General features: G+C 44.7%; 1 protein-coding gene across 1 annotated transcript; it reads right to left on the bottom strand.

The window, feature by feature from the left end:
* Nucleotides 1-70: 70 nt before the first annotated feature.
* On the bottom strand, nucleotides 71-25,223 carry tcirg1a (T cell immune regulator 1, ATPase H+ transporting V0 subunit a3a). Its single transcript, XM_041843040.2, has 21 exons — nucleotides 24,878-25,223; nucleotides 19,852-19,974; nucleotides 15,947-16,025; nucleotides 15,583-15,731; nucleotides 15,220-15,315; nucleotides 14,706-14,770; nucleotides 13,719-13,845; nucleotides 13,414-13,496; nucleotides 13,165-13,258; nucleotides 12,446-12,658; nucleotides 9,764-9,917; nucleotides 9,514-9,653; nucleotides 9,019-9,176; nucleotides 7,939-8,029; nucleotides 7,377-7,495; nucleotides 6,335-6,548; nucleotides 5,577-5,690; nucleotides 5,123-5,206; nucleotides 4,754-4,874; nucleotides 1,136-1,307; nucleotides 71-709 (listed from the first exon to the last, which is right to left on the bottom strand). Exons 2-21 carry the CDS (start codon nucleotides 19,966-19,968, stop codon nucleotides 625-627), a joined length of 2,475 nt encoding a protein of 824 aa, XP_041698974.1. The 5' UTR covers nucleotides 19,969-19,974; nucleotides 24,878-25,223; the 3' UTR covers nucleotides 71-624.
* Nucleotides 25,224-25,377: the final 154 nt, after the last annotated feature.

Raw genomic sequence — 25,377 nt, 5'->3', positions numbered from 1 at the left:
TAAGCTAACATGTATGTTGGCTGCAGTGTTCATACTCAACATTGTAGTGGGTTTTCAGTAAAGTAGAGACAATCCACAAGCTTTCAGGGATTATAAAACAATTATTTAATGGCATTCATTTATTAGTGGTCATAGCATGGAAAGCTCCCATCCACAAAATGGTGCCCCAGTGGTCCCTGGGAAACGTAGTGCACTCCTACAGTAGCCATCTCTGTTGTAGGCTCATCATTAAAGAGAAACTGCAAGTCAAAAACCGCTTCCTGAGCAAAACTAAACGCTAACTATATACACAAGTTCCTCTCATTTTTTAAGAAGGATACCATATGCAAGATAAAAATTCAAGTAAAAAAAATGTATCAGCTGATATTAGGCTATGGATGCATCTGAAATGGAACCCTATTCCCTAGGGTTCCATATATAGTGCACTACCTTTGACCAGGGTACATAGGGCTTTGGTCAAAAGTAGTGCACTATATAAGGAATAGGTTGCCATTTCAGACACCCTATATCTGTCAGTATTTCATATGTAACATAACGTCCTGTGTTGAAAGCGGTATAAAACAACTTCATACAAGCTTACATTGGGCTATATCTGCCTCTGTAACAATGTCCTGTGTTGAAAGCCTATAGTGGGTTCCGTATAGAACAGAAGGAGAAAGGTTTGAGCTTGTATCCCGTTCCACTGTAGAACTTATTCTGGAACTCCACCCTGGGAAGAAAGAAAATGGGAATGTTAGGGATGGAGAATGGTGTGGTGTGTGTTAAGGACGTCACGCTGCTTATTTAACGAGTACCACTTCCTCCTGATACGACTCACACTGAGGCGCGAACCAAGGACCTCTGCTTTGCTAGCACACGTCACTGCCCTTTCGAAGCGTCTTACCAGTCGGCGCCACCCGAAACGTTCACAATTCTGCGACACTTCAGGCTGAGGAGTTTCACACATCCCCGTGTGTGCTGTGCGTGCGTGGGATAAAAATCAACTGGTTGTGGGTGCATACTTTAATGTGTTTGTACTTGTGTGGGTGAGAGATGGAAGACATTGAGGGGCAACAGTTTGTGTTTTGGTATGTGAATGACTAAGAGAGATGGGGGAAAAAATAGTGGCTGCAGGATGTTTGTGTGTTTGACCCACCAGTGCAATCTGAGCGCGTGCAGGAAGGCGGACAGCCCCTCCATGACGAGCAGGATGGAGACGGTGAGCGTGGCGAAGAAGGAAAATATGACGGCTAGAACTACAGATCCCACGTAGCCATGCCACGACAGGCTGATACGCATCACCATCACCCATAGCACCTCCGACAGCTCTGCAACACACACGCAACTGGTATTATGCCACATTCAAAACAACTGGGAACTCTGAAATCTCTGACTTCAGTGCGTTCAAGACAACTGGTAACTCTGGGGGAAAATTATTTTGAATGGTCATCCAACTTGGAATTCCAAGTCGGAAACTCAGGCATCTTTCTAGAGTTCCGACCTGAAGATTACTGATGTCATGATTTGACCTCATTTTTTTCAGAGTTCCCAGTTGTCTTGAAAGCACCATTAGTCGTCTGTCACTTTTCCATTTAGCAAAAAGCATACAAATACATGTGGGCTCTTTATTTTTTTATACATTTTATTTGATCACTAGGTCTTACAAAGATATACATTATTGTACGTATGTAGAAGAGCGGCTTAATATATATATATATATATATATACAGTGCCCTCCACTATTATTGGCACCCCTGTTTAAGATGTGGTCGAGGACTTCCAAAAATTCTCCTTTTTTTTTTAAACAACATAGAACCCAAATGCAAAAAAAAATAGAAAAATCCCACCTTTTATTTAAGTACATTACTTTGGTGGTAAAAAAAAAATCACACATTTAGAAATAAAAAAACTTGAAATCATGTGTCCCACAATTATTGGCACCCCTAACAATTCCGCTGAAAATTTTAATTGATTTTTTTTTTAAATATATTTTTCTGTAGTTGCTAAAGTTGGTCAAGGTATCTAGGAACTTTTAATTAGTAATTCATGACTTCCTGTTTCCCTGGGGTATAAATATGACGTGACACAGAGGCCTAATTCTCTTACCCATCTGTCAACATGGCAAAGACAAGAGAACACACCATTCAAGTAAGGCAGATGTGTGTCGACCTTCATAAGTCAGGCAATGGCTACAAGAAAATAGCCACTCGCCTTAACTTGCCCGTATCTACAGTCAGAGGAATCATTAAGAAGTTTAAAACAACTGGAACAGTGACAAACAAGGCTGGAAGAGGTCCCAAGTTTATCTTGCCACAACGTACAGTGAGGAGGATGGTAAGAGAAGTAAAAAAAAGTCATACGCTCACTGTCACAGAATTGCATCAAAGAGTGGCATCTTGGGGTCACAAAGTCTCCAAAACCACCATCAGACACTCTCTACATGCCAACAAGCTGTTTGGGAGGCATGCAAGGAAAATGCCTTTTCTCACTAACACTCACAAACGTAAACGTCTGGAGTTTGCTAAGCGGCACTGGGACTTCAACTGGGATCGTGTGCTTTGGTCAGATGAGACTAAGATTGAGCTTTTTGGCAACAAACACTCTAAGTGGGTCTGGCGTAAAACAAAAGATGAGTATGCCGAAAAGCACCTCATGCCCACCGTGAAGTATGGTGGAGGATCTGTGATGCTGTGGGCCTGTTTCTCTTCCAAAGGCCCTGGGAACCTTGTTAGGGTGCATGGCATTATGAACGCTTTGAACTACCAGGACATTTTAAATAAAAACCTGATGGCCTCTGCCAGAAAGCTGAAGATGGGTCGTCATTGGGTCTTTCAGCAGGATAATGATCCAAAACATGTGGCAAAATCTACACAAAAATGGTTCAGCAGTCACAAACTCAAGGTCCTCCCATGGCCATCTCAGTCCCCAGACCTCAACCCAATCGAAAACCTGTGGGGCGAGCTAAAGAGGAGAGTGCATAAGAGAGGACCCAGGACACTGGATGATCTAGAAAGATTGTGCAAAGAAGAATGGTCAAAGATCCCTCTCTCTGTGTTCTCCAATCTTGTGAAATGTTATAGGAGGAGATTAAGTGCTGTCTTGTTGGCAAAAGGGGGTTGTACAAAGTATTAACATCAGGGGTGCCAATAATTGTGGGACACATGATTTCAAGTTTTTTTTTTTCTAAATGTGTGATTATTTTTTTTTACACCAAAGTAATGTACTTAAATAAAAGTTTGGATTTTTCTCTTTTTTTGCATTTGGGTTCTATGTTGTTTTAAAAAAATGAGAATTTTTGGAAGTCCTCGACCACATCTTAAACAGGGGTGCCAATAATTGTGGAGGGCACTGTATATGTACAATATCAACGTGCATTTACATAGGTAGCCCAATTATTATATCCCCTCCACCAATCGGTTCCCCGACCAACAACACCAGACATTTTCACATCGGATCTTTCTCAGAGCTGATCTGATTGGTTAAAAGACCAACCAGCGGGAAAAAACTAACAGAACCAGGTCACACGTTCAAACGCAGCCCAACTGATACGTTCCAAGATGGCTTAGCAGACAGGATAGTCACTTATGACAGAGCATTAGTTTAAAAATACCAGCAATATATCGTTTTTATACTTTTTTTACACAGTGTCCAAATCCCTCCCCGTCCACCCAACATTTTATTTTATTTTATTGATATCCTCATATTGAGGTTCACATATCTATACACATGAGTACAAATGTAAACTCAGGTACATAATCAATCAAATACTGGTATTGGTTTCAACAAAAGAAAGAAAATGTTGCCATGTCTTCTAAAATAAAGTTGTGGATCCACATAGTGTACATTTCATTTTCTCCAAAGTGAGACTTTGCAACATGCTATTAACCCATTGACTGTAAGATGGTAGGTTTGGGTTTTTCCAGTGGGTCAAAATCAGACAAGCATATGGCAAGGCATTTACTATTTAAGAACTACCAGCAGCTATCCCAAAGATAGCTATCAGCGGGTCAGGAGTTATAGATACTTATGTTATATTGGATATTGCATTCAAAATAGCCTCTCAACAGCCTTTTAGTTTTGGACACAACCAGAACATACTGTATGTCCATGAGCTGCAGTGTTATGTTGGCATCGTTCACATTTGGGGTCAACTTGGGAATAGAATGTGGGCTCTCTTTCGATTGCTTAAAGGTGATAGTCAAAGGGTTTCCTGTTTTTTTTTTAAAACATAGTCTTCTCCTTGTCTCCTGGCCTTCATCAATTCTGATTAGAAAATACACGACAGGTCAAAGAAAACCATATGATGGAAGCTCATCATTAGGCTAGCTTTCACCTGGTCAGTTCTTTCAGATCAGTGCCATGAAGGACGGATTTGAAAGAGCCCGAGACGTGAATAGATAAGGTAGGAAACTTAGATTTAAGTTTGTGTGTGTTAGATGTTTGGGTGTGTGTGGCTGTGTGTGACAATGTATCAGTGACGTTCGTGTGCGTGTGACAATGTGCCAGTGACGTTTGTTTGTGTGTGTGTGTGTGCGTGTGACAATGTGCCAGTGACGTTTGTTTGTGTGTGTGTGCGTGCATGTGACAATGTGCCAGTGACGTTTGTGTGTGTGTGCGTGCATGTGACAATGTGCCAGTGACGTTTGTGTGTGTGTGCGTGCATGTGACAATGTGCCAGTGACGTTTGTTTGTGTGTGTGTGTGTGCGTGCATGTGACAATGTGCCAGTGACGTTTGTGTGTGTGAATATGCGTGTGACAGTGTGTGAGACTCACGTGCATGTGCGAGGCTGAGGGCCCAGAGTCGTAGATAGGAAGCAGTGTTGGAGATGCAGCCCAGACAGTACTCTATAGTGTGGATGGCCTGGTGCATGAACACATCCACTGTATCAAACTCCTGCAGGAGAGGAGAGAAAGGGTTTTAACAACAGTTCAAACCAGAATCCCACATCAACACTTAGCCCTTACCTGGGCCGTATTCACTAAACACCAAATGAAGATTTTTTAAAAACAGACCGAAACCAGGAGGGACTACCTTGTCCAATAAAAACCCATTTTCATTTTCAGTTGAAAAACCTTTTGGTACGTCTTACATTAATGAACACGACCCTGTTTCCTCCTACATTCTACCCCTACCTCCCTCACCTCCTCTCTGGTTCCTCCTTCCTCCAGGTCTCCTTGTAGTGCGTTGATGGAGCTGGTGTCCGTCACAAGGGGACGCTCTTCTCCCTGTCTCACACACACACACAGACATGTGGTATCTATAACTTTCAATCAGAGGGCTGAGGTCTAGAACCGATGACTCAGTAGGGTAAACAGACTTCATGTCTCAATCACACACACACTTAACGGTTCACACATGTTACAAATGCTGTCGGACTCCTTCGCTTACAAGCAAACATTTTGTTACTCACTTCCAATCCCTGTCTCTTTCTTTCATTCTTTCTTTCTTTCTGTCTTTCTCTCTCTCTACTCTCTCACACACACACACACACACACACACACACACACACACACACACACACACACACACACACACACACACACACACACACACACACACACACACACACACGCACACACACCCACCCACCCTTACCGCTCTGGTGTTGGCCCTTCTTCTGTGGTTGTAGTAGAGATAGAGTGGTTTCCCTAGTAACAGGACAGGCACTGAGGCCAGAGCTACCACCACCAGGACCCTCTGGACTATCATCTAGAGAGAGAGGGAGGGGGAGGAAGAGAGAGAGGGGGGGGAGATGGGGAGGGAACACTGTATATAGACATTATATGACATTTGAAATGTATTTTGGAACTTTTGTGAGTGTAATGTTTACTGTTAATTTGTTATTGTTTATTTCACTTTTGTTTATTATCTATTTCACTTGCTTTGACAATGTAAACATATGTGTCCCATGCCAATAAAGCCCTTAAATTGAATTGAGAGAGAGAGAGGAGAGAGAGAGAGATGGGGAGGGAGAGCGATGGGGAGATGGGGAGGGGGAGAGAGAGAGAGGGGGAGGGAGAGAGAGAGATGGGGAGGGAGAGCGATGGGGTGGGAGAGAGATGGGAAGGGAGAGAGAGGGGGAGGGAGAGAGGGAGAGGGGGGAGGGAGAGAGGGAGGGGGAGAGAGAGAGAGGGGGAGAGAGAGAGGTAGTGGGTTGAGAGAAAGGGGGAGGGAAGAAGGGAGAGGAAGAGCGAGAGATAGAGAGAGAGAGAGGGATAGAAGAGAAACAGACATTCAGTAAAGTTGTCCATTACTAGAACTTAATGCAGCTAGATGGACAGGACAGGTCCACTCACCTATCCACAGTCATGTCTGTCTGCCAGCACACGTGCTTGTATGCATGTGCTCCTCACCTGTCCGTGGTAGAGGGGCGGATTATCCTCATTCTGAGTGAACAGGAACATATCTATGAAGTGTATGAGGATGCTGGGGGCCCGGTCTGAGTCCTGGGGGCCAAACGCCAGCCACTTAAACACCACCATGAAGACCAGGTAGCCAAACAGACACTGCATGAACAACAGCTCTGGGATCAGTACCAGGAATACACTGCTAAGCTTGTTCAAGTGACTGGAGGGAGAGAGGGAGGGTGAGAGGGAAGAGAGGGAGGGTCAGAGGGAAGAGAGGGAGGGTGAGAGGGAAGAGAGGGAGGGTGAGAGGGAAGAGAGGGAGGGTGAGAGGGAAGAGAGGGAGGGTGAGAGGGGAAGGAGGGAGGGTGAGAGGGGAAGGAGGGAGGGTGAGAGGGGAAGGAGGGAGGGTGAGAGGGGAAGGAGGGAGGGTGAGAGGGGAAGGAGGAAGGGTGAGAGGGGAAGGAGGGAGGGTGAGAGGGGAAGGAGGGAGGGTGAGAGGGGAAGGAGGGAGGGTGAGAGGGGAAGGAGGGAGGGTGAGAGGGTGAGAGTGAGAGGGGAAGGAGGGAGGGTGAGAGGGGAAGGAGGGAGGGTGAGAGGGTGAGAGGGGGAGGGTGAGAGGGGAAGGAGGGAGGGTGAGAGGGGAAGGAGGGAGGGTGAGAGGGTGAGAGGGGGAGGGTGAGAGGGGAAGGAGGGAGGGTGAGAGGGGAAGGATGGAGGGTGAGAGGGGAAGGAGGGAGGGTGAGGGGAAGGAGGGAGGGTGAGAGGGGAAGGAGGGAGGGTGAGAGGGGAAGGAGGGAGGGTGAGAGGGGAAGGGGGAGGGTGAGAGGGGAGGGAGAGAGAGAGAGACAAAGAACATGACTTTATGATCAGATGTGTTACTAAGGTCTCCTTGGAAAAGAGAGGGTTCATTATAATACAAACAACTAAGTATAGGGTTAGAAGATATAGTGCCAAAAGATGTAGACTATCCGTAAATCCCAGATGATTGTTACGGTATGGGTTTAGGGTAGTAGTGTGTGTGCGTGTCGGGGTGGAAGTGGAGACGTACATATAGTTGAAGAAGGACAGGCAGACTCCGAAAGTCATGTGGACCACCCCGATGATAACGGACATCTTCATCTTGTACGAGTTCAGGAACGTCAGGTGGTTGTTGGCCAGCCGCCAGATCTACAGGTCATAGGTCAGAAGACAATAGACATTGTTTTGGAATGTGTCGAATTCAAGTATTCCGTAAACAAGAATGTTTCTTTACATTTAGTTTGTTTCTCTTTTCTTTTTTAAACCAGCACAGTACCTAACGTATTTGTATGGTTTAGGCCTATAACTGTTAGCAATCGCCATTACATTACAATAAAAGGAAATGGAATTGCGAAATGTTAACGCCATGTTTTCCTTTGACTCAGTCCTGAAAAACGTTGATGCTACATCACTGTGCATCATTGTTTCCAGAGGCTTCTCACTCCAAAGCTGTGTATGAGAGAGCTTGGATACATGTTGCATGGGGGTTTCCAGTGCCGGCTCATTCAGTATGGAATGAATATGTTGAATGGGAAAATAGGCTCAACCGATACAGATGAAAAGATGGATGGATGTAGTTTAGAGTTAGTTACCGGGTCGATGCCAAATGGATAGGGTCCCTGGAACACTCCGGTCACGTTTGGGTCCAGAGTAAGATACCGGTTCTCCCTCAGAGTCTCATCACTGACACGGAATGGAAAGGACAATATTAGTGAAATCAAATCACATTTTATTTGCCACATGCGCCAAATACAACAGTTGTAGACCATACAGTGAAATGCTTACTTACAAGCTATTAACCAACAATGCAGTTTTAAGAAAAAAATTGATAAGTAAAAAATAAAAATAATTAAAGAGCAGCAGTAAAATAACAGTAGGGAGGCTATATACAGGGGATACCGGTACAGAGTCAATGTGCGGGGGCACCGGTTAGTCGAGGTAATTGAGGTAATATGTACATGTGGGTAGAGTTAAAGTGACTATGCATAGATAATAAACAGAGTAGCAGCAGCGTAAAAGAGGGGGTGGGGTGGGACAATGCAAATAGTCCGGGTAGCCATAATTAGCTGTTCAGGAGTCTTATGGCTTGGGGATAGAAGCTTTTAAGAAGCCTTTTGGACCTAGACTTGGCGCTCCGGTACCGCTTGCCGTGCGGTAGCAGAGAGAACAGTCTATGACTAGGGTGGCTGGAGTCCTTGACAATTTTTAGGGCCTTCCTCTGACACCGCCTGGAATGGAGGTCCTGGATGGCAGGAAGCTTGGCCCCAGTGATGTACTGGACCGTACAAACTACCCTCTGTAGTGCCTTGCGGTCGGAGGCCGAGCAGTTGCCATACCAGGCGGTGATGCAACCAGTCAGGATGCTCTCGATGGTGCAGCTGTATAACTTTTTGAGGATCTGAGGACCCATGCCAAATCTTTTCAGTCTCCTGAGGGGGAATAGGCTTTGTCGTGCCCTCTTCACGACTGTCTTGGTGTGTTTGGACCATGATAGTTTGTTGGTGATGTGGACACCAAAGAACTTGAAGCTCTCAACCTGTTCCACTACAGCCCCGTCGATGAGAATGGGAGCGTGCTCAGTCCTCTTTTTTTTTCCTGTAATCCACAATCATCTCCTTTGTCTTGTGTGTGCGTACGTGCGTATGTAGGCATACATGTGTGTATCCATTTACCTCCAGTTGTAGTGCTGGAACATAGGTTGTAGGTGCCATCCCGAGGGGAAGGGGCTGAGGCCTTTACTGAAACACTCGTTGTAGACGGCTCCGGTGTAGATAGAGAATAGACCCATCAGCAGGATCAGATACCGGCCACCAAACATCATCTGCCAGATCTGAGGGAGGGAGAGGGAGAGGGAGAGAGATGCTCTTCAATTGGATGAGGTCAAGAGGGGTACAGTGTGTGGCTGGGCCAGTTGAAGTACATTCCTTTCCAACACTGATTTTACATGAAGACAAACTAGAGACAGGAAACTGGGATTATTGTGTGTTTGGGAAGAGGCTCTAGCATTAGCTCCAGTCTTCTGGTGCTGATTAGAGACACACTCTGGAGTCGCCCATCCCTGCACTAGAGGGCTCTCCTCTCCTCCTGTTTACCTTGTTAGTCCTGAGTTTGGGGTCTTTCTCCTGTAGTATCATCCACAAGGAGAGTTGTAAGGTGTGTGTGTATACCTCATTGTCGTTGGTCTTGAGTTTGAGGTCTCGCTCCTGCAGAACCATCCAGAGGGCTGCCATGGTCATGAGAAGGCCGTGGCCAACGTCCCCAAACATCACCGCAAACAGGAAGGGGAAGGTGATGATGGTGTACACGGCTATGGACGGAGACGCAAACACACAAAACACAGAGAGAGAGAGAGAGTTAGGGTTGACAGAGTTGGGGGATGCCTGTTGAGTCGGCTGGTGTGTGTGTGTGTGTCTATACCCGGGTTGACCTCTCTGTAGCTGGCAACACCGTATGCGTCTACGATGCTCTGGAAGCCGGCTGTGAAGGAGTTGGTGTGGAAGAGGGTGGGAGGAGGGGCGCTGGGGTCCGGGAGGCGGTTATAGAACGAGTCCACACCACCACCGTTCTTCCTCTGTGGGAGAGAGAGAGAGAGAGAGAGAGAGAGAGAGAGAGAGAGAGAGAGAGAGAGAGAGAGAGAGAGAGAGAGAGATTCCTGTTATTCCCTAGAAATTAAAGTAATCATAACAACAAAATCTATGTTTCCACATTCTTATGTTGTGTCTACCTAACCAAAAGCCTAATTTCTTTCACCTTGATCCTCCCCTTCTATTCCTCCCTCTATCTCAGGGCAACTTTGATGGGGGTGGGGGCCACACCAAATCTTAACCCGTCATGAGGGGCCGCAGTGGCTTGCGGGTCTGAATACCCACGTCCATACCCACACATGCAGTCAACTGATTTGTGCAATCAATCTCCCTTTGTACAATCAATCTCCATTTGTACAGTTAAACTACACTGAACAGAAATATAAATACAACATGCAACAATTTCAAAGATTTGACTTAGTTACAGTTCATATAAGGAAATCAGTCAATTTAAATAAATTCATTAGGCCCTAATCTATGGATTTCACATGACTGGGAATACAGATATGCATCTGTTGGTCACAGATACCTTGAAAAAAAGGTGTGGATCAGAAAACCAGTCAGTATCTGGTGTGACCACCATTTGCCTCATGCAGCGTGACACATCTCCTTCACATAGAGTTGATCAGGCTGTTGATTGTGACCTGTGGAATGTTGTCCGACTCCTCTTCAATGGCTGTGCGAAGTTGCTGGATATTGGCGGGAACTGGAACACGCTGTCGTAAACGTCGATCCAGATTATTCCAAACATGCTCAATGGGTGACATGCAGGCCATGGAAGAACTGGGACATTTTCAGCTTCCAGGAATTGTGTACAGATCCTTGCAACATGGGGCCATGCATTATCATGCTGAAACATGAGGTGATGGCAGCGGATGAATGGCATGACAATGGGCCTCAGGATCTCGTCACGGTATCTCTGTGCATTCAAATTACCATCGATAAAATGCAATTGTGTTCATTGTCCGTAGCTTATGCCTGCCCATACCATAACCCCACCGCCACCATGGGGCACTCGGTTCACAACGTTGACATCATCAAACTGCTCGCCCACACGACGCCATACACACCGTCTGCCATCTGCCTGGTACAGTTGAAACCGGTATTCATCCATGAAGAGCACACTTCTCCAGCGTGCCAGTGGCCATTGAAGGTGAGCATTTGCCCACTGAAGTTGGTCACGCTGCCAGACTGCAGTCAGGTCAAGACCCTGGTGAGGACGATGAGCATGCAGATGAGCTTCCCTGAGACGGTTTCTGACAGTTTGTGCAGAAATTATTCAGTTGTGCAAAGTTAGTAGTTTCATCATCTGTCTGGGTGGCTGGTATCAGACGATCCCGCAGGTGAAGAAGCTGGATGTGGAGGTCCTGGGCTGGTGTGGTTACACATGGTCTGTGGTTGTAAGACCGGTTGGAAGTACTGGCAAATTCTCTAAAATGACGTTGGAGGCGGCTGATGGTAGAACACTAAACATTCAATTCTCTGGCAACAGCTCTGGTGGACATTCCTGCAGTCAGCATGCCAATTGCACGCTCCCTCAAAACTTAAGTCATCTGTGGCATTGTGTTTTGTGACAAACATCACATTTTAGAGTGGCCTTTTATTGTCCCCAGCACAAGGTGCACCTGTGTAATGATCATGCTGTTTAATCAGCTTCTTGATATGCCACACCTGTCAGGTGGATGGATTATCTTGGCAAAGGAGAAATGCTCACTAACAGGGATGTAAACAAATGTTGTGTTTATATTTTTGTTCAGTATACTTAATTATCTTAACTAAATGCATTATACCAGTAGCCAGGGCCAGCCCTAGCCTTTTGAGGGCCCTAAGCGAGTTTAGTATTTGACCGTGGAGAGAAAAATGTACATTTTGCAATTTTGCCATTGGACCTAGCGAAAATGTTGTTTTCTGTTTTCTGCAATTCTACACGTTTTGCCATGGGGCGGAGTGAAATTTAGAAGTTTTATAACACATTTCATGCTATTCTACCCATTCTGGCAAGGGTGCAGAGATACATTTAAAAAAGTTTTACAGCTAATTTCCTTCAGTTCTATCCCTTTTTCCATGGGGTGGAGAGAAATTTCTGCAGTTTTAAAGCAATCTTCTGGCAATTCTGCACATTTTGACATGACTTATGCCATATTAATATGATATCTGAGTGAGACTGACTAACAAAATAAATGGGGGCCCCCTGGAGGTCAGGGCCCCTGGGCACGTGCCCTGCATGCCCGGTCGGTATTCAGCCATGATTACTACAAGTTTAGATAGTTGGCTAGACTAACTTACCAATCTAAAAATTGTTAGCTGGCACGGCTAATTGAGTAACTGTCAGTGACTGAAATAACAAGAGAAAAACTGCTGATGCACAACCAAATTTAGAAATTGCACCTTGTATATTCTACTATTCTAACTCTCAGCAGTAAGTTGAGACCCCGACTGAGTTCCTAAAAAATGTATCTGAGGGCCTACAGTTGCCCATCCCTGCTCTCTCATCCCCTCCCTCCTCCTCTCTCACCGTTCCCTCTATCAGGGCGCTCTGCAGCAGTAGCAGTTTCCTAACGGGACACCAGGCCTCAGCGATCAGACACTTGTCAGTGACGGAGGGGCTGCAGAGGTTGAGCACGGCCTGGACAGCCTTACACTTCTGGACCCGCACCTTCCACTGGGGCAGCACGGCCACCGAGCGACACAACAGCTGCTGCAGGTAATGTTCCGTCTGGGAGAGGACCTGAGGGAAACCATGGAAGGAAGGAAGGGGTTTAATAAACACAGGATAGATCGAATCCGTAGAAATAGAATAGAACCATTCTAATTCTATGGATAGAACACCTTCCACTGGGGCAGAACCTCCTGTCTGGGAGACCTGAAATAAATCATGGAGAGGAGGAAAGGGTTCAACCCAGGGTGGTGCCATAGAAGTAGAACAGATAGAACAGACGTAGCCTGATATCCAACCAACATTGTTGACGACTGACGAAGACACCGAAAACTAAGAGATAATGATTGTTCCAGCTCAAAATGATCTGTTAGTCTCTGTCCATATCTCTCTCTCTCTCTCTCTCTCTCTCTCTCAATGTCGCTGTCTCCATCTCTCTCTCTCTCTCTCTCTCTCTCTCTCTCTCTCTCTCTCTCTCTCTCTCTCTCTCTCTCTCTCTAATGTCGCTGTCTCCATCTCTCTCTCTCTCTCTCTCTCTCTCTCCAATGTCGCTGTCTCCATCTCTCTCTCTTTCTCACCGTTTTGATGTCTACTATCCTTCCCTGTAGCCTGTGCAGAAACTTCTCTCTCTCCGTCGTGCCCTCTGGGTAGTCAAAGGTGTGGGTGTGGAAGCTGAGAGAGGGACAGAAGAAGAAAGAGACGGAGGAAAGAAAGAAAGAGATAGAGATAGAGAAGAGGCCAAGAACCATTAGAATAGACAATCAATTCAACATTCCAACAACATGTAACTGAAAATTGTTAGAAGCTTTGGATCTGCTCTCACTAACCAATCACAGATCTTCTTGACTTTCTGACCAATCTGCTCGCCCCAGAAAGAGATGAGGAAGACTGTCCACTGGACCATCTCGCCCTGTGATTGGTCGAAGAGAATGAAGTAAGGAAGTGGGATTTAGAAGGAAAAAATACATATTTTTGCTTATTTGTCTAGAAAGGGAAAAACGTACATTCTTCATAATGGCACACTCATAATGATATGACCCTCCAACATTCTTTCCTTTACTCATCCATCATTTTTCCTTATTTCCTTCCCTCCCTGTATTCATCCCTCTATCTTCATCCTTTCATTTCTTACCGTTTCAGGAAGCTCCAGCCTCTCCTCCATTTCCCTGAAGTCAACGATGATGTAACCGCGGCACGCTCGCCATAGCAGCCGCTCAAACGACGGAACCTTCCACGGGTGGACCACGCCAGCCACAAAACTAGGAAGGAGACGGAAGACGACAAGTGAGGGAAAATGTCTGGTAACACTTTATCTGGATAGTCCATCTAGCTACTGACTATCAGTAACATTTCAACCAACTATCTACTAACCCTAACCCTAGCTCTAACCCTAACCTTAACCCTTATCCTAACCTTTACTTTAACCCTTAACCTTATTCAAACCTAACCCTAACCGTAACCTTAGTAAGCGGTTGCTTATCAACAGATAGTTTGTTGATAGTATGACCATCTGTAGAGCATCTACAGATGGAAAATCTGGACTATACAAGTAAAGTGTGACCAAATATCTTTCATCTTTTCTCCTCTTGACACTGGTTGCGTCCCAAATGCACCCTATTCACTATATAGTGTACTTATTTTGACCAGGGCCCATAGGGTATAGGATGCCACTTGGGACGCAACCACTTTTGCTTATCACATATTGTCTTTTATATATTGCAATGCGAACTATATTTAGGCTGCTTGTCATGCCAGTAGGGAAAGTCTTGTGTTCTTCCCAAATGGCACCCTATGGCCCCCAATTGCCTTTCTAGTCCATTACTTTTGAACAGAGCCAGACCACTGTATAAGAAATAGGGTGCTATTTGAGACACAGCCATTGACAATGAAGCGATTGATATCAGAGGAGGCTGGTGGGAGGAGCTATAGGAGGACGGGCTCATTGTAATGGCTGGAATGGAATAAAGGGAACAGAGTCAAACGTGGTTTCCATATGTTTGATGTGTTTGATACCGTTCCATTAATTCCACTCCAGTCTTTACAATGAGCCCATCCTCCTATAGCTCCTCCCACCAGCTTCCTCTTAATATATATATATATATATATATCAATCTGTCACCTCAGCCTGATGTCTTGTCTGTTGTCCAATAAGGCAGCAGTCTCCAGAGTAGAGGGAGGCGGAGCCTGACGAGAGAGAGGGAGATAGGAGAAGAGTACAAGGCACTAAACCAATGAGAGACTAAGTACAACCAAAAATCATAAGAACATTTGGAAGGAATAGGTGCAACTCTCGCTTAAATATTCAAATCTTGATCCTTTATTTATCTAATTCGAGGTCAAATCATGACGTTTCGGCCGTCAATGGCCTTCATCAGAATGAAAGGGGAATCAAAGCTTCAGCTAAAGAAATCAATGCTTTTCCATACACATCTGCTGTGTTCTTGAGTTCCTAGGAAACTTGGCCCATCCCATTGGAAAATAACTTAGAGGTTAACTTGAATCATTTTTGACATTGGAAACTAATCATTCCAAGAGCAACAATGGCCGACCACAGAGCAGCAGAGAGAATACTGGGATCTGTAGTTCATACCTGTGAGGTGGGTAGAAACCATGCTGGGAGCTGTAGTTCCTACCTGTGAGACGGTGAGGGAGTGTGTCTGGATCAGAACCCCTCTGTATTGGCTGAGCTGGATCAGCTGGTCCATCAGGCTGTCTCTGTTTCTGGACACCTGGACCAATCAGACAGCAGCACAGCAGAACAGTGGTCAGAGTATGAATAGCCCAAATAATGAAAGGAATAAAAATAACCTGGAGTACAGTTATATATGGTCCCGTAGAGTAAATTGCAACGTTTCAACCGGAATGTCTAAGGAGGGATATATTTTCAAAGTAGTCAAACAGTGACTCTCTCCTTCTCAGTACCTCCCCGCCTTCTCTCCTCCTCACTCCTCTCCCATATTCTCCCCCCTCCTCGCTTCTCTTTCTCCCCTCCTCACCTCTCGTAGCTCCCTGGCCAGCCTCTCGCTCTCCTCCTCGATGGCCATGAGTTCTCTGGGCTGGGGGGCGGAGGGCACGGGGCTGGGGATGGGGAGAGGATCCGTCAGCGGGGGGAACAGGGACCGACTGATCTCCTGCTCCAGGTACGCTGGGGAGAGAAGGATGAAGAGAAGGAAAGGTGAGGTGGCGAGATGAATGAAGGGATGATGAAAAGAAGAGTGGAAGAGGAATGAGGGAGCAAGTTGATATCAGATGCAGATGATCAAAGAGGATGTGTGGAGGAGGAGGCTTGATGTAAATGAATATCCCATATGAGAATGCTCTCTGATTGTATGGTGTGAAGGTCAAAGGTCAGAGACTCACTGAAGGTCTTCTCCATCTCCTCACAGCGCCGCACCTCGTTCACAAACTTCCTCTGGAACGAGTTAACATTGGGGTTCAACTGGAGCGGAGAAGAAGAGAGAAGAAGAAGGAGGAGAAGGAGGAAGAGAAGAATTAGGAATTACAATACTAGAATGGACATGAACCTTCTTATGACGGATTAAAAGGTCAGCCATTTTGGTAAGGGAGTTGGTCAACCATGGTTTGCCAGTGCTGTAATAAGATAATTGTGTAAAACAATGAATGTGAAGATAATCTGCACTGTATGTTTGTTAGCTAGCTAGACATACAGTCTTAGAGGAATGATTCCATTTTTTTTCAAATTAACTGCCAATATGCCAACATTCTATTCAAACAATGCAGTCAATAGGCCCTTTTCACGATGACGTCATCTAACTTCCGCCTTTCCGCGTAGCAGGTTAACTTCACTTCCGTTCGCCCGTAACCTGAGACTTCTCAACGAAAATACAACTGTTGACCACTAACTAGCAAGCTAGCTACTTGAAGAAATTCCAAAAGGTACGTTTAAGTTAAATTAGTAAAGTTAAGAGTAATAATGTTTACGTATATGCAATGGTTTGTAACTTGCTAACGTTATTGTTAATTCATAATTGTTCACTGCCTTAGTTACTTAAAAGTGGGCTAACGTTAGCTAACAACAACTTAGTACCAGATACCGATAACGTTAAAAGGTAGCGTTACATTGCTGCCTGGCTGTAATGTAACAAGTTTACTTAGCTAGCTATCTAACCCTTTGTTAGACAGTTAGTTTATTCATGAATGTATAGTAACTCACCTATTCAAATACTGTTGTGCATGATAGCTAGATAAATATTGATTCCTGGTCAAAGCTGAATGTTAATTTAGCTGTTTCTTTTCTCCCGGTGTCTGTATCGCAACAGTATCCCATCCAACACCGAAGCATGGCACAATCTTCGAGAAGATGCTATTGCAGTGTACCATTTTGTTCAAACAACAAACAGAAATTCCCGTATCTGAGTTTTCACGATTTCCCTGTTGATGGAGAAATACGTGCCCGTTGGGTGAGGGCGATCAGGAGAGATGAGGGACCAAGTTTTAAGATTCTTCGTGGGAGCACCTTTGTTTGCAGTCAGCACTTTCCCCCTGAGGATAGATACACATCGGCCAGTGGACGGATCCGTATTAAACAGGGATCAGTGCCGTCTAGATTCCACTGGAATGATTGGGGTAAGGATAGGTAGACAGCGTTAAACGTAATACTACTGTAATCCAATAATATATTACTTGTACAAAATGTTTAATAATTTAATCCTGATGCAATATAGCTGCTACATTTTGTCATTTTAGGGACTGAAAAGTGATTACCAAAATGTATCATGACAAGCATATGGTTAATTTCACACATATAGGAGGCGGCTCACAAGCTCGGGAGTCAGTTTACCAGCGAGCAAGAAAGCGTCTTGGTGTTGCTGTCCTGGATGATTCTGATCATGAGATGCCTGACAGCACAGAGGGTGCTTTGCCTGCAGTGACAAACGATCACGACTATGCCTGCCGTCCTTCTCCTGGTTAGTATTACAAATAAGAGTAACCATGTATCTGTTTGGCAAAAAAAGTAAAAGTATATGGCAGTTAAGTAAAAATACTATTTTATACTACGATTTGGAGTAACTGGTCTCTCTGTGAAAAGACTTGGCGTTTTAAACCTCATCCATCTTAGAAGCTTCTTCAGTTTTATTTATTGAAAATGGGATGGGATAGATGAGTAATAACTAACCTACCAACATGTATGCTTTTTCTTCCCCTTAAGGTAAACTGGACAGTGCTACTCAAAGAATTTGAGAGTTGGAGCTGCAAGTGTTGTCCCTAGAAATTGAGATCCAGCACCTGACAGTTAAGAAGCAGCATCCACTCCTTTTTAATTTTTGTGTCACAGATGAGGACTATCGCTACTACACACGATTCAGCTCAAAGGAGGTCTTCACTGTGTTTTGGGATTCTGTTTATCCCTCTGCTTCACGGCTTGTATACTGGTCTAAGGCACAGCAAACGGCACATGTGACACCTAGCCCTCACCGAAAACTTCCACTTATTGATGAACTATTTATGTTTCTGTGTCGTGGTTGCAGCTGGGCTTCAGGAGAAAACCTTGTCTACCATCTTTGAGGTCAGCCTGTCCACAGTTAGCCGCATCATTTTAACATGGACTAGCTACCTTTACCAGGTTCTTGGCTCACTGCCGGTGTGGATGACAAGAGAGCAGGTGCAGGCCACAATGCCTGATAAGTTCAAGCTCTACTGCCCTCAGGTGAGAGTTATAGTAGACTGCACCGAGATCCGCTGTGAAACACCATCCTCCCTCTCACTACAGTCAGAAACCTTTTCGAGCTACAAAAATCACACCACCTTTAAAGGGCTGATTGGTGTAGCTCCATGTGGTGTTATCACATTTGTATCAAAGCTCTACACAGGCTCCATCTCCGACATGGAAATAACACGGAAATGTCAGATCTTGCATTTACTTCAGCCCGGAGATGAATTAATGGCGGACAAGGGTTTCCTGATCGAGAGGATGTTGTCAGAAGTGGGGGCAACACTCGTCATCCCTCCACTGAAAAAATCTCCTCAGCTCAGCAGGGAGGACACTCTTAAGACCCAGGCCATCGCCCGGCTGAGGATTTTAGTCGAGAGGGCCATACGGAGGGTGAAGGAGTACCATATCTGGGATGGGCTTGTTCCTCTTTCCACAGTGGGTTCAGTGAATCAGCTGTGGGCCATCTGCTGCCTCATGTCGAACTATCAGGGACCTCTTGACATTAAAGGAGACAAACCAGTCTGATGTTTTTGTCAACTGGAAGTTGTATATTTCCTGAGTAAGCTAGATGGGCTGTAAATAGAAGTACTTTTATATTACTGTATTGTATGTACAAAAAAATGTAAATATGAATTAACTTTGTTGGTAATTTAATTGATCTAATGTTATACTGTATGTTTTTGTTAAGGGTAATAACTTTTTCATAGCTATTAATGAACCTAATGTGATATATTGTAAAAATATCCAACTATTAACCATGTTATGTGCTTATGTGTCATGGCACTGATGGAACTATTAAATATATGTTTGCAAGCAACTGCTTCCAATCCTTTTTGATTTTGGTAAGAGCATTTACAACATCGCAATCCTTTTCAAAATTTGTATTTCAATACATAGATATACAGTATATAACACAATTAAGTTCATTTGCAGTTAAAGAAAAACATGTCGACATTTACATCACAGTGCTACTAGCTAAGCGTTCCTAAGCGACACCGGATGTAAACATAACCTGCATCGCGGCAGAACGGAAGTTGTCTGACGTCACGTGAAAAGGGCCTATCCACAGCCATACACTGGCTGAAATCAGTTGATGATAGGACTTAGACAAGTTGTTAATGCAACAATTACTGATATTGTACTATATAATAACACACAGCTTTCCTAGAAAACAAAAATGTAGACATTTATGGTCTGTTTACATATATTTTAGAGGCTATTTATACAGAAAATGTGTATGAAACCGGTTTCAATTGTATATATAATTATTTAACCATATCTTAGGATGACAATACTTCTATTACACAATATATGTTATACTACATGCCTTACTTAAGCAGGAAATGCATCACCATTCATTCCAATTAGACTGGTTTGGATTTCTCCCTGACCACAATGGCTGCCATTTTCATCCCATTCTGGAACTTTGAGGATTTATGACATAGCCCCTCTAGTAATTTAATAAGATATCGATGGTATTGACGTTAATTATACATTTATAAGCCTAGCTAATTAAGCTTATTGTCTAATTAGTCTATCATCAGCATTACAATAGATGTTCAATACTAAAATGTCAAAGTTAAAAACTCACGTCTCTGAATTCGACCAGTCCCAGCTCTCCAAGCTCGCTGACGCAGTTGTAGGCCGACCCTGATTGGAGAAAGAGCTGCACAAGACACACCTCCTCGCTCCGAAAGAACGCGCCCATGGCGACCTGTAGAAATGAGTGTCAAATAAACAATCAACTTTAAAAGATATTATAAATTACCTGTTCAAAACTTCAGATAGATTCATTATTGTAAAATGAGAATAGCCTGAGTGTCATGTTCGGCTTGACAATGAGCAATGGAGTTGGCAAGAGCACAAACAGATCTGGGACCAGGCTAAAAAGAAAAGGTGTTTCTTCTCAAGTTTACCTAGCTGGATGGTTAATAACGATTTTAAAAATCTAAAAATAAAAGCTAATATAGACAGTCCGGAGAGGGTTGTGAGCATCAAGAGAAACATGGAAAGATGGAGAGAAAGGAGCGATAGAACCAGTCAGGAGGAGTGTAGCGAGCTACTGAACACAGAAAAGTTAATTTCTCGAAATGTGACTCGGGGACAGTAATTACGTTTAGGATGAGGGAAAGAGAACAGGACACGACCCCATGTGATTGAGAGATGGTAATGAGAGAGAGAAGAGAGGATACTACAGTCACTCAAACCTAAATCAAAGTCAGCTGAGGCCTACGGGGCCCTCCGAAAACACACACACACACACACACACACACACACACACACACACACACACACACACACACACACACACACACACAGATGTATGTACTGCAAATAAGAAAAGGAAATCAGAGAGCTGTAGTACACTTTAGTATCTATGGAAGTACTATTACTACTAATATAAATAGTAGCTAGTTACCATCTGATTACATTGTAATAAATAAGTATTTAGGCCTACATAGAGGAAGACATAGCAAGGATACATAGGCTGTATTAAATAGTGATGGACGCTGACGAGGACTGTGTGCTCTCGCTCGCCGTGGCCGATGTGAGTAAGTCATCTAAGCGTGTTAACCCCTCGCAAGGCTGCCGGCCCAGACGGCATCCCAAGCCGCATCTTCAGAGCATGTGCAGACCAGCTGGCTGGAGTGTTCACAGACATCTTCCATCTCTCCATATCCCAGTCTGTTGTCCCTACTTGCTTCAAGATGTCCACCATTGTTCCTGTACCCAAGAAAGCGAAGGTAAATGAACTAAATGACTATCGACCCGTAGCACTTCTGTCATCATGAAGTGCTTTGAAAGGCTAGTTAAGGATCATATCACCTCCACCTTACTCGACACCCTAGACCCACTACAATTCACATATCACCACAACAGATCCACGAACGACGCAATCACCATTGCTCTACACACTGCCCTATCCCACCTGGGCATGAGAAATACCTATGTAAGTATGCTGTTCATCGACTACAGCTCTGTCTTCAACACCATAGTGCCCTTCAAGCTCATCACTAAGCTCGGGGCCCCTGGGTCTGAACCCCTCCCTGTGCAACTGGGTCCTGGACTTCCTGACGGTAGGGAACTACACCTCCGTCACACTGATCCTCAACACTGGGGCCCCACAGGGGTGGGTGCTCAGCTCTCTCCTGTACTCCCTGTTCACCCATGGCTGCACATCTCTAACTCAATCATCAGGTTTGCTGACGACACAACAGTGGTAGGCCTGATTACCAACAACGACGAGACAGCCTACAGGGAGGAGGTGAGAGCCCTGGTGTAGTGGTGCCAGGAAAAGAACCTCTCCCTCAACGTCAACAAAAGGAAGGAGCTGATGGTGCACAAAAGGAGACAGCGGAAAGAGCACGCCTCCATCCACACCGACGGGCCGCGGTGGAGGGGTAAAAAGTTTTAAGTTCCTCGGTGTGCACATCACTGTCAACCTGAAATGCCACGGTCCCTCAGATCCTCAAAAAGTTATACAGCTTCACCATTGAGAGCATCTTGACTGGCTGCATCACTGCTTGGTATGGCAACTGCTTGGCATCCGATCGCAAGGCGCTACAGAGGGTAGTGCGGATGGCCCAGCACATCACTGGGGGCAAGCTCCCTGCCATCCAGAGGAAGGCCCAGAAAATCGTCAAAGACCCCAGCCACCCAAGCCATAGACTGTTCACTCTGCTACTGCACAGCAAGCGGTACCGGAGCACCAAGTCTGGGACCAAAAGGCTCCTGAAAAGCTACCCCCAAGCCATCAGACTGCTGAACAGTTAATCAAATGGCTACCTGGAATTTAATTTACCCTTTTTTTCACTGACTCTATGCACACTCACTGGACTCGACCCAAACACTCACACATACTTACAGTGGGGAAAAATAGTATTTAGTCAGCCACCAATTGTGCAAGTTCTCCCACTTAAAAAGATGAGAGAGGGCTGTAATTTTCATCATAGGTACACGTGAACTATGACAGACAAATTGAGAAAAAAAATTCCAGAAAATCCCATTGTAGGATTTTTAATGAATTTATTTGCAAATTATGGTGGAAAATAAGTATTTGGTCACCTACAAACATGCAAGATTTCTGGCTCTCACAGACCTGTAACTTCTTCTTTAAGAGGCTCCTCTGTCCTCCACTCGTTACCTGTATTAATGGCACCTGTTTGAACTTGTTATCAGTATAAAAGACACCTGTCCACAACCTCAAACAGTCAAACTCCAAACTCCACTATGGCCAAGACCAAAGGACACCAGAAACAAAATTGTAGGCCTGCACCAGGCTGGGAAGACTGAATCTGCAATAGGTAAGCAGCTTGGTTTGAAGAAATCAACTGTGGGAGCAATTATTAGGAAATGGAAGACATAAAAGACCACTGATAATCTCCCTCGATCTGGGGCTCCACGCAAGATCTCACCCCGTGGGGTCAAAATGATCACAAGAACGGTGAGCAAAAATCCCAGAACCACACGGGGGGACCTAGTGAATGACCTGCAGAGAGCTGGGACCAAAGTAACAAAGCCTACCATCAGTAACACACTACGCCGCCAGGGACTCAAATCCTGCAGTGCCAGACGTGTCCCCCTGCTTAAGCCAGTACATGTCCAGGCCCGTCTGAAGTTTGCTAGAGTGCATTTGGATGATCCAGAAGAGGATTGGGAGAATGTCATATGGTCAGATGAAACCAAAATATAACTTTTTGGTAAAAACTCAACTCGTCGTGTTTGGAGGACAAAGAATGCTGAGTTGCATCCAAGGAACACCATACCTACTGTGAAGCATGGGGGTGGAAACATCATGCTTTGGGGCTGTTTTTCTGCAAAGGGACCAGGACGACTGATCCGTGTAAAGGAAAGAATGAATGGGGCCATGTATCGTGAGATTTTGAGTGAAAACCTCCTTCCATCAGCAAGGGCATTGAAGATGAAATGTGGCTGGGTCTTTCAGCATGACAATGATCCCAAACACACCGCCCGGGCAACGAAGGAGTGGCTTCGTAAGAAGCATTTCAAGGTCCTGGAGTGGCCTAGCCAGTCTCCAGATCTCAACCCCATAGAAAATCTTTGGAGGGAGTTGAAAGTCCGTGTTGCCCAGCGACAGCCCCAAAACATCACTGCTCTAGAGGAGATCTGCATGGAGGAATGGGCCAAAATACCAGCAACAGTGTGTGAAAACCTTGTGAAGACTTACAGAAAACGTTTGACCTGTGTCAAACAAAGGGTATATAACAAAGTATTGAGAAACTTTTGTTATTGACCAAATACTTATTTTCCACCATAATTTGCAAATAAATTCATAAAAAATCCTACAATGTGATTTTCTGGATTTTTTTTCCCTCATTTTGTCTGTCATAGTTGACGTGTACCTATGATGAAAATTACAGGCCTCTCTCATCTTTTTAAGTGGGAGAACTTGCACAATTGGTGGCTGACTAAATACTTTTTTCCCCCACTGTATATTGACACTCCAACACACACATGCACACACAGACACACACACTACATATGCTCACACACACAAAACACACACACACACACACACACTTTCACATTCTTCACATACGCTGCTACTACTCTTTATTATCTATCCTGATTGCCTAGTAACTTACCTACCTACCTACCTACCTACCCTACCTACATGTATATATATATATATATATATATATATATATATATATAACTCCTTGTATATAGCCTGGTTTATTGTTATTTATTGTGTTAATATTTTCTTTTTTGTGTGCTGATTTTCTTACTTTTTAACTCTGCATTGTTGGGAAAGGGTTCGTAAGCATTTCACAGTAAAGTCTACACCTGTTGTATTCGGCATATGTGACAAATACAATTGTATTTGATTTGATATGGTCCCTTCACACAGACAGCATGGTGAAGAAGGCACACAGCACCTCTTCCACCTCAGGAGGCTGAAGAAATTAGGCTTGGCCCCTAAGACCCTCACAAACTTCTACAGATGCACCATTGAGAGCATCCTGTCGGGCTGTATCACCGCCTGGTACAGCGATTGCACCGCCCACAACCACAGGGCTTTCCAGAGGCTGGGGAGGTCAGCCCAACGCATCACCAGGGGCACACTGCCTGCCCTCCAGGACATCTACAGCACCTGGTGTCACAGGAAGGCCAAGAAGATAATCAAGGACCTCAGCCACCCGAGCCACGGCCTGTTCACCCCCTACCATCTAGAAGGCGGGGACAGTACATGTACATCAAAGCTGGAACTACCGTCAGACTCTAGAGCTCTGAAATCCTTGGGCAGCTAGTTTTAGTTTAATCGGATTCAGCATAGTTTGCTAGTTTACGATGCTAGAAGGATACAATTAGACACACCACAAGGCAATTTCGCTAACTACTCTCTTTTGAGTCATGCAACACTGTCCCGAATCGTCGCAGAATGAGACGCTAAGCTGACTAGCTGTCATCAGCATCAAAACAGATAGCAGTAACCTAGCTAGTAAAGACATGCTAGCTGACGTTGGTTAGCTGATAGCTAGCATAGCTGTACACATGCCGGTCAAATGGAGATGGTTAACAATCTCATCGAAACGTCTTCATCGTAGGGTGATAGCTAGCTACCTGAAACGAAAATGAACTTCTTTGTAACTTACCGTTATCTAGCTAGCTCGCCGGTTTAATATCTATTAGCTGGGGCATGCTATCCCAGCATTTCTCCTTCTAGCCAGTGGGATGGTGCAATGTGCACACTATGCAGAGATGTAAACAAAGGGACTACAGTACAGATGACCGTTAGATAACGAAGTTAGACGGCTGAAACTATTTGACCGATTTGAGGTCGGTTTTTTCCTTTCTGTCTTTCTTCTGTGTTACGCCGTTCCACTCTCAAACTCACGTGACATGTCCCCAACCGGTTTAAATTTCGGGAACTGTCCTATTTGGGACAGTGCTGTTCTTCTCACACACGGGTAATTGCGTTGTATAACAAGAGGGCATGTGTAATAAGCATGTAACAGACAACACACAATGAGAGCGGATTGGATTATTTGAATGTTTATTGATTGATGATCCAAAAACAAACAAAGTCTTCACCTAGCAAAATATGTGTAAAGGAAAAATGCATAAAACAGGCATTTCATGAAGGGAGAAATAA

Source organism: Coregonus clupeaformis, chromosome 21 (genome assembly GCF_020615455.1).
Source record: "Coregonus clupeaformis isolate EN_2021a chromosome 21, ASM2061545v1, whole genome shotgun sequence".
NCBI lineage: Eukaryota > Metazoa > Chordata > Actinopteri > Salmoniformes > Salmonidae > Coregonus > Coregonus clupeaformis.
The sequence above is the reverse complement of the archived record's forward strand: the minus strand, read 5'-3'. Positions and strand labels throughout refer to the sequence as shown.

Bases quoted from the DNA above. Each gene is read 5' to 3' on its own strand.
- tcirg1a (XM_041843040.2), bottom strand. From the start codon at position 19,968: ATGGGCGCGTTCTTTCGGAGCGAGGAGGTGTGTCTTGTGCAGCTCTTT. The intron at 15,316-15,582 runs GTGAGGAGGGGA...TGATTGGTCCAG, and splicing joins TGGCCAGGGAGCTACGAGAG to GTGTCCAGAAACAGAGACAG. The intron at 8,030-9,018 runs GTAAATGGATAC...ATTCCGTGTCAG, and splicing joins TTCCAGCACTACAACTGGAG to TGATGAGACTCTGAGGGAGA.